The sequence below is a fragment of the Peromyscus leucopus genome, chromosome 13 (genome assembly GCF_004664715.2).
Source record: "Peromyscus leucopus breed LL Stock chromosome 13, UCI_PerLeu_2.1, whole genome shotgun sequence".
NCBI classification, from domain to species: domain Eukaryota; kingdom Metazoa; phylum Chordata; class Mammalia; order Rodentia; family Cricetidae; genus Peromyscus; species Peromyscus leucopus.
This window is the reverse complement of record NC_051074.1, coordinates 9,890,747-9,907,079: the sequence shown is the minus strand read 5'-3', so window position 1 is coordinate 9,907,079 and position 16,333 is coordinate 9,890,747. Positions and strand designations below refer to the sequence as shown.

Genomic DNA, 16,333 nt, shown 5'->3' with positions numbered 1-16,333 from the left:
ACCAAGGTTGTACCAGGGATGTCTGACACACTCCCCCATCCCTCACCCCGAGACTCCTGTATCATGAGCCCTCTGATCCAACGCCCCCACCTTCTGGGAGGTGGCCCAGAGAGGTATGAGGAGAAACATCAAAGGCTACAGGGAGGGAAAGAGAAAGGGGGGGCAGACACACCAAGGGAGGACCAGAGCCAGAGAGGGAACTAAAAAACAAAACAAAACAAAACAAAACCAACACCAAAATAAAACAAGGAGACGGTGTGTGTGTGTGTGTGTGTGTGTGTGTGTGTGTGTGTGTGTGTGTGTGTGTGTTTGTAAAGAGTGAGACAGGGAGACTGAGATAAAAACAGCAACAGGGACAGAGATGTCACCTTCAGGCCTTGGGATAACTACAGAGGAGTCACCAGCTGAGAACCCACAGGAGAGAAGCCAGGGGAGGGGAGCAGTTGAGCCAGCTACGATTTTTCAGGCCACACCAGGAAGCAGACAATGGCGTTGGGGAGGCAGAGCAGAGCCTGGGCCTCAGGAAGAGCAAGTACTGTGTGGACCTGGACCTGGGTGCAGGTCACAGGCAGCTCTGCTGTGGGAGGTGAGAACCCTGGCCCACAGGGTAGGACACAGCCGCCCCTGGGCATTCTGCGGCAGACCACCACCCTCCCCTGTTCTCTTGCACTGCTGGCCTCAGTTTATCCTCTCTGATCAGGGTGTTGGAGGTCTTTCTTGTGATCTTGCTAGTATAGGTCGCAAAGTCTTGAGCTGGCTTGGCTCAGCATTGACTTGTGCTGTTTCTGCTTCCTGGGCTCTTGGCCTCTTAGAACAAGCCTTTAGAAACCTCAGCTCTGGGCTGGAGATGTGCCTCAGCGGTTAAGAGCACTGGCTGCTCTTCAGAGGTCCTGAGTTCAATTCCCAGCAACCACATGGTAGCTCACAACCATCTGTAATGAGATATGACGCCCTCTTCTGGCCTGCATACAGAACACTGCAAACAAAATAAATCTTGAAGGAAGGAAGGAAGGAAGGGAGGGAGGGAGGGAGGGAGGGAGGGAGGGAGGGAGGGAGGGAGGAAGGAAGGAAAAGAAACCTCTGCATCTGGCATGATGCAACATCCACAGAGCCTGAAGCTCTGGGCTGCAGCTGGTCAACAGCCTGCGGTGCTCCCCTGTAGTGCTCCCTGTCCTGGGATCCCATCTAGGGATGCCTCCCTCCAGGTGGATCCCAGGGCTGACATCTGGGAAACAAAATTAGAGTGTAGGCTTTGAGTCGTCCCGAGCAGCGCCCGCAAGAGCACCAGAGACCACCAAAGCCTAGTCAGGATGCCGGCATGGCCGGGACAGAGGTTACGGGCATGAGGGGCTGCTGCTGTCTCAGGACTGAGTGAGGAGGGTGGAAGGGAGAGAGAAATCAACAAGAAATGGTTGCCCTGTATGGGGTGTTGGAGGGCCCGGGAGCATCCAGAGCACAGCCAGGACCAAACCTTGAAATGCCTAGCTGCTCCCGCTGCCCCAGATGTAATGAGCATTGCAGCTGGGAATTGAGGAGAGGTATATGGGACATGGCTCCCCTACACACAATCCCCCCTCCCCCGGGGCTAGCCTTCCAGCCCCTACCCGCCTGTCAGGGCCCCAAGAAGTCACCACAAGGACTTGTGGTGGGACCCTTGGCCAGAAGAACCCTTTTTGGGTACCAGTGAAGGTGTTGAGGTCCTGACAGGTCCGGCAGAAAGGGGAGCGGGTCTCACCTGTGTAGGCCATGACCGTGACCAGCAGCGCCAGGGCCGGTACCCTGTAGACAAGAAGGCTGCGCTGCAGGCGGAGGAGGCTCAGATGAAAGAAGAAGGTGCAGGCGCCCTCCACCAGCGTGCCCTGCAGCACGGAGGTGCGCAGGGTCGAGCTGCAGTGCACAGCCATGAGGCTCTGCAGCAAGTGCAGGTCACTGAGTTCCCAGGCCCAGCAGCGGTGCGTCAGGGCGGCGGCGGCCTGCGCGCCCAGCACCTGGGCCGCCACTTTCAGCAGGGTGCCGGGCAGCGAGGCCTCCGCCATGAGGAACTCCTGGAAGGCCACAGTGGGGTTGGCGGAGGCCCCGTCAAAGGTGACCCCGTGCACCACGAAGAGCAGGAAGAGCAGGGTCAGCAACAGGTCGGGCCCGAAGCCCCCAGCCCAGGGGCCGAGTTCCACCAACACTCGCATCTCTAGGCAGCAGGCTGCCAGCTGGGCCGCACCCAGGGCCTCCCGGGAAAAAGTGACGTAGGTACCCGCTGGGAGCAGGGCTTTTGAGACCCTCCTGGCCACCTCACAGAGGGCACAGGTGGCAAAAAAGAAAGAGAGGGACACGTTCAGACTGGCCATTGCTCTGGGATCTGCAAGGGGCCGTGCTGAGCAAGGACCTGGTGCCGCGTGGGAGGCCGGCTGGCCCCACGGCCCAAGGACAGAGGAGCTGTAAGAGAATGCACCTGGCTACTGGGAACACCACACCTGTGCCCCTTACAAGTGACAGCGCCGGTCACAATGCCAAGTGCTGAAAGGAACACCCACAGAGGGCCCGCCTTGCTTAGTGAAGTCCCTGGGCTGAGGCACCCTGCCCCCCCCCCCACACACACACACTTCCCTCTCCCACCAGCCTGGAGACAGGCCACCTTCTTCAAAGCCACCATGAGGTCTATGACTCATACCCGGGGCCGGGGGTGGTGGTGGTGGTGGTGTGGGGGTGTCTGACACCAGGATCACAACACCTCTTCCCAATGTCTACATTGTCTCCACTTGGTCGCTCATTGCCCTGCAACTGTACAATGTCCCCTCCTGGGAAGGACCCTTAGAGCCGCAATCACACTGGCTCACTAACTCCTGGAATTAGCCAAGAAGCAGCTGCTACACTGGGACCCGCTGTATGGGCCAGTTCCCCACACTCACTCCCCCATGCCCACGGAAAACCAGGGCCCCAGGAGAGAGCTCCGGGCTGCAGGACACCACGTCTGCAGAAGTGGGCCCTTCACCGTGCTTTTGGTTTTTCTGCCTGGCCGTGTACATCAAACGAGATATGCTTTTAAAAGAAAGACCTAGAAGAAGTGTTTGACAAAATGATTGGCCGAGAAGCACTGCTCCTTCCTACAGACCCCAGGATGTGTTGGCCCAGGATGAGGGCATGGTGTTACCTGTCAGGGGACAACGCCCTACACAGCACCCTGTCCCTGCACTGTGTACAGATGAGATGCATGGGCAGGTACCTTCCTGAGGTCATAGGTTAGGCTGCGGCTCTCAGGTCAGGACTGGAGGTATCAGAGGAGTTGGGGACATTATGGGGACTCTGCGCTGGACCCTGGTCAGGCTGCAGAGCATAAAGGTTAGAGGTCACTGGGGTGGGGGCTTGTCATAAGGACACCACAGAGACACTCATGGGACAGGAGGATGAGTCTGTATTCAGAGGGGATGCTGGAGGTGTCTTCCAGGCACAGGGCGGGCCACGCAAAGTCTTCGATGAGGGGGACCGTGAGCTTCCTTCACACACGCTGGTCCTGAGAGAAGAGTAAAGTAGGTCTAGACAAAGCATGTCCCCACCCACAGAAGGGACATTTCCAGAAGATGCTGCTGTGATGAAAAAAATCAGACTGAGGTATGAACAGTGCTCCCCAAGACACCACTATGGTTCCAGAAAGGGGTGAAGTGTGATGGGGATAGACAGAGTGAAGGATCAGGCAGGGGCGGGGGGGGGGGAACGGGACACCTGCTTGCCTGGTCCCCCAGCAGTCCCAGAGATGAAAGCTCTCTAGGCCCCACTGAGGTCAGAGTTAGGGAACTCAACTGTAGTGATCAGTGGGAAGCCGAGAAACAGGCCTGGTGTCCAGCTTCTGACTTTCCGGGGAATAAGAGCAGTAGCAGGCTGGCTGTTCCTTGTGGTGTGGACTTCCGTCTAGCATGTCAGGGCACATTTTATGTGGAGGGCGGGAACCAGTGCCGTTCTTCCACCAGAGAACATTCTGGAAGCTGCAGAGCCTTGGATCATGGGTGGAAGAAGGAAGATTCTCTGCAGGGGATCATGGGAGAAAGGGTCCAGGTGATACCCCCCCTATCCTGACCCCAACACTCCAACATCTGCCTCCCGCCTTCTCCTTGGTGGCTCTTTTCTCCATCCATAGTGGGGGTCTTTGGCCAGGGAGCCTTTTGGACGTTTTGCTCTGGTCTCTGACCAGTTACTCCCCGACAGCACCAATGTGACACAGTGCACACACACGTGCACATTCTGGAGCCAGGTGATTTAAGGATTCCAGCCCTCATTCCTCTCACGACTGTTTGCTATCCGGTATCTTTGCATATCATACACACTTCAGCATCAGTGTGTCAAGTTCCATTTTAATCTTTATAAAGATTTTTATTTTCTTTTCATTACAAGTCTGTGTGTGGATTTGTACACATGTGTGCAGGTTCCCACAGAGATTAGCGTTGGATCCCTGGGAGCTGGGCTTGTGGGCTTATGGCCTGCCTGGCGTGGGTGCTGGGAACCGAACTTTGGTAAGAGAAGTATGTGCTCTTACAGGCCTCCACTTTAACTTTAAAATCTTGTGGAATTACGGCTGGAATTGTGTTGAATCATAGAGCAGGGGGAACTGAGTATTGCCTTTGAAGAACAGGAGGATCTTCCATGTGGGATGTGTTAGGTTTTGTCTCTTTGCGTTGCCCGGAAGAACCTCCAGGGCCTGGGGTGGCGAGAAGTGAGTGTACCATGTCGCTCCAGACCTTTGTTAAGGTCTCGTCCGGCCCCGTCACCAGCATGCGCCAGGGCTTCTATAGATGCCTTTGGTCAAGTTGACGGAGTGTCCCTCTGTGACTGGTTTATCAAGAATGGATATCAGAGTTTGTCTGGGAAGCTTTCCACTTCTTCTGAGACATTACAGTCAGCAAAAGTAGGTACCAGGGTACAGCCTCCAGCTTATTCCTGCCTTTGTTTTGTAAAAAGCCTCATCTGGACAAGCCACTCCCTCCTCCTCATCCCTCCTGAACTGGGTCCAAGTTGGCTTGCCCCATCAGCACCACGGCCCTCCCTCTGGGCCAGCCCTCTTGAACTCACCCCTCAGCCCTCACCATGAGCAGCCAAGGCTACTCCGTTGAAGAAGTGGCAGTGGCGGTGGTCAAGATTTGAAAAAGATGTTGGTGGCAGCGGTGGCCCCTTTTCCTCAGGCTCCTGTGGCAGCGATGGTGGAGGCAGAGGGCAGGAGTCGCAGCTGGCTTTGGCTCTGTTGGCAGCAACCTGCAGCAGAGCCGAGTCACCTAAAAAGGAGAGGGATTCCTAGGGTCTGGGCCAGTCAGAGGCGCAGGTGAACCTGACCTCACGGCCTTTCAACTTCCACAGGGGGCCAATGACTGACAGATCACCTCTTCCTCCTCTGAGGCTACTACTGTCCCAAAGAAACAGGGTAGCAACAGCACCGACACCGGCCATGACCGTGAGTGAGCCTTCCAAGAACCGCAGTCTCTGGTGGGCGGTTTGCTGTGGCTACCGCCGCCTCCGACTTACAGAAGTACCAGTTCCCCAGAGTGATGCCTAATATTCAGTATAAAGTGATCCCACAGTTCCCGACGCTGACGGGCAGCAGCCAAACCTGTCCCCCTCCAAGGCCTGACTAATAACGTACTCTCAAACAGACTCCATGTGCGACTGGTGTCCCAGAGCCCCCGAGTGGAAGCCTTGTTCTGCTGCTCTATCATCTGCGTTTCTACCCTTGCCTCGACTCCCAGTTCTCAGCCAGTCACCATCAGCAGCTCTGGATCCCAGGAGAGCGGCTCACAGCCTGTCACCTCAGGGATCTCCATCAGCTCTGCCATCTCCCTGTCCTCACACGATAGTTCCAGCTGCTTTTGCACCAGAGTCCATAGGCACTCAAGAACCACGACCACCAGCAACATGGAAATTGTGACGTTTACTACCGGTAGATGATCAGGGACCAACTCTCAAGGCCAGATGCTCCAGGTCAGCGGGCTACGGGAGCCCGATGTTCTGAACATACGGCAGCACCAGACGCTGGGAAGCTCGCTGCAAGGGAGTCAGCAAAAAGAGGCAGAGTGAAACCAGCAGACATGGTAATGACAAATTCTTCTTCCTCTTAGCTAGTTCAAGCGGGACAGCTCTTCAGCCCCCCCTCCCCCCCCAAGCAGCACCATCATCAGGCCGGACCTTCACAACTCAAGCTACTTCCCAAGGAAACCCTCCAGAGCCTCCAACGTAAGGCTGTTCCAGACTCTGGTATCATCATCATTCGAGACGCCAACAGTGAGGGTCAAGGGACACGTCAGTCAGCAGACACCACTCCTGCAGCTGCAAGGTCTCCAAGTTCAGAAGCCACAGGCCCAGACAATCGCCTTGCCTCAAGTGCAGGGTGTTTGCTTGGAGCACAATAGCAGCAGCGATGTCGCCCTCTGCCTCAGCTGCCTCCTTTCCTGCTGCATAGTCAGGTGAATGCTGCTCAACTCTCCTCCCCACCAACTCTCCTCCCCACCAAGCCTCCAAGTGATTAACCTCAGTATTGGGTACTTCAGGGAACCAGACCCATCTCCTAGCCTGCCATTGGCTATCAACAATTACCGCATTTGATCACGGAACTCACCTTGACCTCCATGGATCTCTTGGTGACAGGATACATAGGAGACGTCAGGTGGGGAAGAGAACAGCCCTGATCCCTATGTCTAAGCTGGTCGGAGGGTCCAGTGGGACACGTGTATCTATCTGACCCTACTGTAAAGACAGCAGAGGGGCAGGGGGTACGGGGGATGGGGGACTCTGGAGATCCGAGCATAAAAACAAACTGTACATCTGCCATATTGGGGTGTGGCACAGAAAACGGCAAGACCTCCTACCTCCAGTACTGTGGCGCTGGCATGTAGAGAAGAGGCATGCTTGTGTGTTCCTGGTCACGCTGTGGGAGACACTTGGCACATCCAGATGAGCTGCAGAGACATAAAACACGCACGCACGGGGGAGATGAGGTTTGCCCACTCTGAGTGCCCTAAGAGCTTCTTGAAGAGTAGTCATCTGTCAGAGCTCTCAAGGCCCACCGGACTAAGAAGGGAGGCCCTGGCATATCTCTGGGTGGTGGAACCTTGCCTCTGGACGATGAGGCAAGTTTGGAAGGCTGCAATAATGCCGCCACTTTATCCTTTGTTACCGCCAGTATGGAGGCCATCTGCCCAGAAGATATTGCCCATATTGCCAACAGTGGCATCAATGCCATACAGGAGGAAGATTTGTAGTCCGCGAATACCAGTGGCAGTGATTTCTGAGATTAGACATCTGGGGTTAGGAACATAGGAGCTGATTATCCATCAACCGTGGGGTGCAAGGTAGTATGGACCCAAGAGACATGTAGAAGAGCGAGCCATGAGGCAGGAAGGTATGAGGTGGTGGGAAGAACTGGAAGACGACAAGAGAACAGATGTGGCACCATCTACGTCAGCCGTGCCTCCGTGACTGTGGAAAATACTCATGAAAATTCATGTTACCCTTTAGGGAGAACACCTTAGTGCGCCTTTTTTCTCTCTTCCTTCCTCCCTGTCCCCCTGTGAGGGAACTGGTAGGTAGGAACTATTAACTGTTTGGACTGCATCTCAGTCTCCTCCACGCTCCTCTGTGTGCCGCTCCAATCAGTAACCCAAAGTTCTCTCTGGAACAGCTAGGGCTCACCACACATGCTGACCTCGTTCACCTGCAGCCAGGCTTGGCCACTGTACACCTCCCTCTCTTCTCATCCTCCCTTTCTCGTCCCCTCCCTGGTGAAGGTCGGATGACTCCAACACTCCTCAGCTCAGATCCTCCTCTGGAGAGCAGAGACCTGCCCGCGCCACATGCTGTCCACACTGCCTGACCACAGAAGGATGTCATCTCCCTTTCCAGAGAGACCATCCTTCAGGAAGTCCACTGCTGAATTCTAGAGCCACAGCCAGACAACTCTCTCTTACTTAATGAATGCTCATTTTTTTTTCTCTTTTAGTTTTATAGCTGCCAGTCAATCTAGCAGATAATTCTAGGACAACACTCTATGTTTAGGCATGCTGGGCAATGTAGACATGACTCTTAGAAATTGAATGTTATTCTGTTTGGAAGGGGGGTAATTGTGTAATGAAGTAGCAGGAAGCCCAAGGAGAACTTTATCTTCTAAAATAGTTTTGATGTTTCTCTGGCTTTTTTCCCCCTAGTCTAAGCAGTTACACAGGCTCTCAGTGAAGCCCTGAAAGGCTGAAAGGGATAGCTTTAGAGTAGTGTCTGATGAATGTGCATTATTACATTAATATGGACTGCTGTGTTCTTTGAGGGTGGATCTCGTATGATCCAGGCTGGCCTTGAACTCACGACATAGCTGAGGGCGACATTGAACTTCTGATCTTCCTACCTCTACCTCCCAAGTGTTGGGATTGCAGGTACGCACCATTAGGCCTGGCATACATATGGATTCCATCAGCAGCTGGTTTCCAGTTTATTTGATTTCTACATGGTGAGTGGTCTGAGAGTCTACTGACCCAGGAGTCCCCATCCTCATGAACCAACCATGTCAGTTCCTCTCACTTGACTTCATGCTGTCATGAGTAACATGGGGGTGGGGATCGTGCACTCTAAAGTGGGATGGAGCCCCAGATCTGAAGCCAGCAGCTCCAAAGGCAGCAGCTTGTCTGGAGGGGAGTCCTCAGTGAACTGTGATCTCTCTTCCCCTAGGGATACATCAGACACGAGTGCGTGGTGCTGCCCCATGGAGCAAGTGACGGGCTCCCTCCCGGGACAAGACTAGTATGCTTGTGGTACTCGATGGCTGTGGTAAAGGTTTGGGGGGCAGTGCATGATAAAGCTGCCAGATACTGGCATGCTGGTGGCTCCAGGAGGTACGGCCCTGGCCTTTGCCTCTTCAGTCTTCATCCTCATATCAATCCATCTTGGGGTGAGTCCTTGCGCGGCATCTGGTGTCCCCCACCTGTCTTCCCAGCACCTTCCCCTAGCCTCTCTCTTGAGCAGTAACTCTCAGGGCCAGGCTTTACTGAGCATACTTCAGAATGCTCCTGTAGGTAGGGTGAGGCCACTGGGATGTTCCCAAGTTGGACTCACCCCTTGTCAGCTAGCCCTGAACCCAAGATTTGCCAAGATGTTGGCTGTCCTGTGTCCATTGGCTCCCAAACCGCTGCCTATTCCTGGCTTTTTAGATGCCCATCCCCCCCCCTCATTCTAGCCCCTCCACCCCCCCCCTTTAGCTATGATGGGCCACACCCACTGACAGTTACAACTGCTCACAGTGGACCGTTTAGAATTCTGCTTCCTCCCAGGCAGCGCTAGAGTTGTGGTCCAGTAGCAAGAACACAGAGAAACCCTTCTGGCTGGCCATGCCACCCTGAGTGCTGTCTGCCCTCTCTACACTGTTGTCGGGTAAGGCTACCACACGTGTATGGTCAGAATCTGACATCAAGAGGGGCGAAGTCCGCATCCGTGGGAAGAACATGTGTATGGTCAGAATTTAGTATTAAGAGGGGCAAAGTCCACATCAGTGGGAAGAACACTTCCTTTGCTCTGAATGATTATTCAGGGATAGCGGCCTCTGACTGAGGGGATCTGCAGCCTTCTCCTGTAATTCAGGGGAGGTTCCCTTATAGAGCGATGGTAACTCAAACTGTTCATTTGGTCCCCGAGACTGCCTGACTGGAGCTACCATCAATTTTGCATGGATATTCTATACTGGGAAGACGGACCTGTCATTTCCTCCTAGTCTCTGTCCACAGGCTTGAGTGCTTTGTGGAAGATTCTAGCCCTCTGGAGAAATATTAGAGCCTCCACCCGAACACAGGAACTATTGCACTTTCTCCAAACCTATAGACAGGTGGTCTCTGTTGCCCCCATATTGTCTGAGAAAACACACCCTTCTGAAACTGCAGCTCATACTCACCTCAATGGGCCTTACAACACAACATGCCCTTACATCCCAGCTGCCAGAGCAAGGGTTTTTGTTTTTCCTGAGCCTGACATTTGCTACTGTCTCCACTAAGCTCCACGGAGTCAGAGGAGTCAGACCAGGGCTCACCACCCTCCCTTGGTGTCAGCTTCTGTTTCTATTTTACTTGCAACCCTGACTTCCCAGCTGTCTCTACCCCACAGGCTAAAAACTTGCCCGTGATCGTTCATTCCTCTTTAACGTCGTCGAGAGAATGGTTTCAGTGCATCGTGTTCTGGAGGTGCTGGTGAAGCCCCCATTCTTTACAGCCTCAAATCTAGTATGCCAATGCTCCAGGATGGGCGAACCGGGCTTTAAAGGCATCCAGAGCGTCGTGGACACAAGAAGGACCCACTAGGGAGGCAGGGCTGGCCCTGATGCTACCGGCGGCCTCCCTCCCCCATCGAGAGCAGCATCTTTTTGAGCCCCTCCTCTAACTCTGTCCACACCGTTTTCCTCATTTCTCTATATTCAATGTACAGTACAACTCAGGGCATCAGGGCTAGACTGCCTGTGGCCTCAGCCTCTAGCCTGCAGCCCCGATCTCAACATGAAGTGCCTAGTCAAGCTGCTTGTCATGATCTGAACATGGCTGCTTCCATGTCCTCTGCGGTCGCCACCTGCCTCTGCTTATCTGCAGACCTTGCCGCCCTGCTGTCTTCTCAGAAAACATAACTGAGGTTATGAGATCCACATCCCTGCAGCTCCCCGTGCCTTTGTACACACTGGACTGCATATCTGGACTCCTAGCCTCCTTCGGGTGTCTCTAACAAGACTAGAGCTTGCAAGCATCTAGCCAGCAGTTCTTCCCGGGAGTATTAGCTGCTATCTGAGGGCACATGGCTCACAGAGCATAGCCCCTCCCCCTCCCCCCCAAGCCCTTCCTGTCTGGTTGGACATTCTCTTCCTTTTGCCCCTGTGCGATAGGGTGGCTCCCCGCAAGCCATCCCCATGCCCCGCAAGGCATCCCCATGCCTTTTCTAAGTATCACCACTGTCCTCCCCAGGATGGACATAGCTTGTTGATCACTATGTGACAGAAGCCACACCCAAGGTGAGTCTGGTCCCCAGTTCACTGCCGGTGCATAGATTTCCCATCCTCTCATATTTTCACACAGCCTCTCTATTGAAGACACTTTGAACTTGCCCTCTGTGGGTGAAACATGTGCTGTCGATTCTTGCTGTGTCCTAGAGCCAAGCTCTTTAGGATAAGGAGCTGGCTCTGGCCATGCTGGGCCGTGGAGAGGCATCTCAGCCCCTACTCACCTGCGTTATTCCCAGTCCAGAGCAGTGAAACTTGTATAGGACTGCTCCTTTTTTAGAAGTCAATTTCTCTGCAAGCCCAGCCCTCCCTCACCCCTGCTGAACTGTTATGGATAAAGGCCGGGCTTGGCCTTGCACTTCTTAGCAAGAAAGGAACTTGGAGGCATCAGCCTGACGTCCCTGGTAGACCTGTGGACCAGGCCTGGCGCTCCTCCTGGCTTCCTTTGCAAGTTGCTGTCTGTGGGATCTCAAAGGCAGCAGTTGATTTAGGTGTGGCTAATGGTTGTTCTTGCCCAGCAAGTACAAAGCTGACTGGCTACAAAGGAGACTACACGTTTACTATCTGGCCCTCTATAGAAAAGGTTGGCCAATGCTAATGGAGATCCCTGACTTTGTAGCCTGCTACCAGAACAAAAGCCACCTGCCTGCAGACCTCTAGGCCAGTGATTAACCTGAGAGGATGAGGGGTGAGCATCTAGTCACGGCCTCAGGGGGAGAGAGCACAGTCCCCACGGAGGCAGGAAGCTGACATGACAGACAGATGTGCCCCATTTGCCTCAGGGGGGGCTTTGTCTTCTCTTGCCAACGGGCGCCTTGTACATGGCCCGACTCCTCTTCTGGGCCTCCCACTGCTGGCTGCCACAGTTTCTCCCCATGTGACAGAACAAGGCAGAGAAAAGGACGCACCTACCAACAGCACCCACTCCGACCCACAGGAAGGACGGCACCATGCCGTCCATCAGTGGCACAAACCTACCCTTCATTTCGTCTGCTCAACAAGATGCCAGTGTGCCTGTCATCCCACAGCTCCACTCTGGCACTCAGTCCAGAGCAGAAACCAGCTTCCTCAGACCCTGATCGCCCCCCACAGCTCAAATCCTATCACAGCTAAACGCAGCGCATGACAGAGTCTTTGCCAGATCCTCTGTCGGCGGCACCTCGGACTCACCACAACAAGCCTCCAGCTGGCCAGGACCCTCCACCATGTTCAGACACCTCCACCGGCAAGTGCCAAACCAGGCATTGTTGTTGCTAAGACTTGCTGAGTGGTCTTGGCTGGCAGGCATTGGCACTGGCAGTAAATAGGGCCACCACGCTGCTGGCAGGTACTGGAATCTTATCAGCGCTCACTGGGATTTCCAGGTTCTTGTTTCCTGGTAAAAGAAACGGCCCAGGGACGTGTGAATAGTAGTAGCAGCAGAGACAGTTTATTAAGGAAGAAAGCACCTCCAGGGGAAAACGTGGGCCAGAGTTTGAAGAAAGGTCAGAAGCTCAATGGCGCCAGCGCCTAGGGGTCATTGTAGAGTGTAAGCTTTTTGTGGATCTGCTATGCGTTGGCTTTGGAGGGGATGGGGTCAAGTCCTCTCTGCCGACTGGTTTCTTTCATATGCTAATGCAGACCTACCTCTCTGCCCTGCTCCCCTGACACAAGCCCCGCTGCTGTCACTAAGGGCCATGCTGGCTGTTGGTCCTTTTCCAGGTTCCAGGTCACAAGGCCCATGCCAGTAGTTCTGCTTGTAGATCAGCAGCAGACTACTAATAAAGCTTTCTCCCGACTGGAGGCACAGCTGTCCTGGCTTTTTTTTTTTTTCTTTCAGTGATGTGATGATCATTTGGGTCCCTTTAGTCCCCTGTTTGGACTGACACTGTCACAAAGACCGAGGGACCAGGTTCTGCAGTTCCTCGGGCACCAAAGTAGGCAGTGTTTGATGCTATTGCAGAGGAAGCCTCCAGGCTGGGGCCTGCCCAACCTGGTCCTTGCGTTGGTTGCTTTAAGAAACTCTGGAAAGCAAATGCCTTTTCTGTCCCCATCTCACAGGCCTACCTAGAAGCCTGGTGTCATGCTCAGCTGGGAAAATGGTGAGACATGTAATTCTCGGCAGTTCCCTACAGAGGGGGCACATCTCAGACCTGTGTCAGGAGGTGACTGGGCCATGTGCCCTGGCCTGAACACTCTAAGAGGTTCTTATTCTGGGGTGGCCACAACAGCGAGTCCAGGTAATAAGGTCAAGTGCTAAAATTTTCTTGGTTCTCACCCAAGATACAGGACAGGAAGCTTCTCTCCTCTCCCTGGATATGAGCAGCTGGACCAAGGGTGGGGGTAGGGCAGGAGTCTCTTGATCATGCCCAGTGGATCAGCCCCCATGGCCCAGGCATGCAGTAGGAGCAAGAAGTAACAACAGCCCAGGCTGGCTGGCTTCTGCTCACAGAACTACTGAAAACTAACAAGGATGTCACCAGGCATCAGTGCTCCGGTGGTCATGGTCATTGCTACCATCTGAGGTCACTGGGGCGCTGCCCTCCCTTTGGGTGAACAGCATTTATATAGGCAACCTTGGGCTTCCATACCCCCAGGTCTGGGATAGGCTGCAGAGGCAGGGCCTCCCTGGCCCACCCCACATGTCCCTGTGCAGCTGAGGCTGTAACAGGTACTTAGAGACTTTTGCTACATAGCCCTGATTCCTCACTTGGGCCCACAAAGCAACAAAGTCCAGGAAGAGAGCTTGACATCTCTGCCTTGTTTTTATACTTTTCTCACCCACCTTCAAGGCTGAAATCTCAGGTAAGTTATTGTCCTAACCCTGAGGTTCACCTTGGATTCTAGGAGTAGCAAAGCCTCCCAGGACAGGCCATTTCTCCAGAGGAGGGCAATGATCTATGAGCATACGGCTGTACCTGGACCAGGGCTGCTGCGCTATTTGTGGCTCCATTTGTCCTGCACCAATTCTCTGGGTTTTTTGGGGTTTTTTGTTTGTTTGTTTTTGTTTTTTGTTGTTGTTTGGTTTGGTTTGGTTTGGTTTTGATTTTTCGAGACAGGGATTCTTTGTGTAGTTTTGGTGCCTGTCCTGGATCTCGCTCTGTAGTCCAGGCTGGCCTCAAACTCACAGAGATCTGCCTGGCTCTGCCTTCCGAGTGCTGGGACTAAAGGCGTGCGCCACCACCGCCCAGCCCAATTCTCTGTTTTAACCTAAAGCTCACATCAGTATCCCAAAGATGACTTGGGAGGTCATTATATCGGTTCCTCTTTCTACTGTGGCCACAGTGATTAAATTTTCTCCTTTGTGTCAGTACTTGTTTTTTTAATTGGCGTACCAGTGACGACAGTGGGTATTGGGGTGTGGTGGGTACATCTAGAGGGGTTCCAGGCTCTTATATCCCCAAACAAGGAATTGGACAGGGACACAGAGTGACAAACAATGCAAGTAAATGTATTAAGAATGTGTCTCCAGCCGGCGGCGGTGGAGCACGCCTTTAATCCCAGCACTCGGGAGGCAGAGCTAGACCGAATCTCTATGAGTTCAAGGCCGGCCTGGTCTACAGAGCGAGATCCAGAACAGGCATCAAAACTATACAGAGAAACCCTGTCTCGAAAAACCAAAAAAAAAGGACGTGTCTCCCCGGGAAGAAGTGTGCTGGAGCAGGAAGAACAGTTAGCAGCGTAGTGCTGGCTCACAAAGGATAGGGCATTTGTGTCACTGGGGTGCGCTTTAGGGGCTCATCTGCATAGCACCTACTTTGAGGTTCATGTGTATAGTACAGGATTTCTCTGCACCCTGTGACTTGTAGCTCATAATGAGTTACGGCTAACTTTCGAGTGTTCTGGAATGCCTCTACACCCGTTCCAGTAACTTCGGCCAGTTCTAGTCAGGCTTGGTGGTGAGTTAGCTGTTCCAGCCATCCTGTTTTCACCAGCACGTACTTCTCATCTACAGTCTTTACATCCTGTTTTGTAAGGCCTTCTCGATCTCACTGTACCCAACTGTCCCACCTGGACTCCTTCCTGAGAGCTGTGGCCCCGGAAATCTTTGCGGGAGAACTGCATATATTTCGTAAGTATTTCCTGCTGTGAGGGGCACAGCCTGCCTACGAGGGACCACAAAAGTCGCTAGTTCTAGTCAGCGACCGGGAAGAGTTGGACCCCATGGAGCAGGAATTTGCTGAGATCCCCACCTCACACTGAGTTTACTCTGAAACTTGTGCATCCTAGACCCAATTTTTATAAGGAAGTTAAAAACATAAGATCCATCGTGCCCACTAATGGCTCCTAATGGAGTAGGATCCAGGAAGCTATGACCGCATGTTGTCCCAGGAGGGCCATTCTTGTATAGTGTGCTCCTGGGCTGTATCTCTGGGTTGTTTTAAAACAAAATACTGATGGTTATATATTGAGAATGCAGGAAAGAACAAAATAACTCTAAGAAGAAATATAATTGTGAAATAGATTAAAAGAAAAATAGTTGAAGTTGTAATCTCCGAGCATGTATTATACAAATAGTGCCAAAAGGAAAAAAAATGCAGTTATATATGCCAATAGATGCATCAATCAGACATCTTTAGATTTAAAAGATGTATTTTTCTTGATGAAAGAAAATGTTTAGTTTTTAAAAAAGTTTTCAGGTTTAAGTGGTCTTCAAGATGTTCTTGAAGCTGTAGAGACCCAGAGGAGAGGAACTGTATTCTAGGGATTAACTTTGTCAGTCTAGGTGGAATAGGCATTTGCCCACCCTGAGAAGATGCCAGCAAACATCAGACGCTATTTGCCTCCTGGACAAGGCTTGTCCACTCGCTTTTGAGTGATGACTCCCAATGTTAAGGCCTATTATTAGACCAATGTAGGACAAGTCCCTAACAGGGACACCCCCTGGTTAGACAATTAGCTGTGATGGTAAAGCTGAACCCCCAGGAGCAATAATCTCCTGAGACTCAGTCCATACCTTGAGCAATAGGAGCTTTTGGGGACCACCTTTTGGGGCCAGAATGGCAATGATCAAATAACACCTTGACCCATTATGTGTACCTCTGACTCTCTGTTTTTTATTTAAATGTAAAACTTGTGTCTAAATATGGACCTGGGGCCATTAGACCTCTCAGTTTGCTTTTTCCAACATGGCCACATTGATCGAATCTCTTTTCTCTATCCCTTTCATCATTTCATATCAACCAACCATATCAGTTTGGCCTAATTTAACTCCATTTACTCTGTGAACTAAAAGGAAAAATTTCAGTTTCTGTGACTAATTTATAAATCACCTGGGTAGCATGCAAACAATATACAAACCTAACGCATGCAGACAATACAGAGCCACACACAGCTATATGTATAGAGTTAAACCCCAAAGATTCT

General features: G+C 52.6%; 1 protein-coding gene, 1 long non-coding RNA gene and 1 pseudogene across 2 annotated transcripts in view; 2 read left to right on the top strand and 1 right to left on the bottom strand.

The window, feature by feature from the left end:
* Positions 1 to 2,513, bottom strand: part of LOC114707793 (aquaporin-12) — a 6,580-nt gene extending 4,067 nt beyond the window's left edge. Inside the window, exon 1 of the mRNA XM_028890626.2 lies at positions 1,736 to 2,513. Coding sequence (XP_028746459.1) covers positions 1,736 to 2,342 — 607 coding nt within the window. The 5' untranslated portion in view covers positions 2,343 to 2,513. The remainder of the gene's footprint in view (positions 1 to 1,735) is intronic.
* A 3,103-nt stretch (positions 2,514 to 5,616) lies between these two features.
* Positions 5,617 to 6,751, top strand: LOC114707778 (annotated as a pseudogene).
* A 2,543-nt stretch (positions 6,752 to 9,294) lies between these two features.
* On the top strand, positions 9,295 to 12,769 carry LOC119088891. The gene is made up of 2 exons (XR_005092635.1): positions 9,295 to 9,387; positions 10,111 to 12,769. It is a non-coding gene; the product is annotated as an uncharacterized LOC119088891 (long non-coding RNA).
* The last annotated feature ends 3,564 nt before the right edge of the window (positions 12,770 to 16,333 follow it).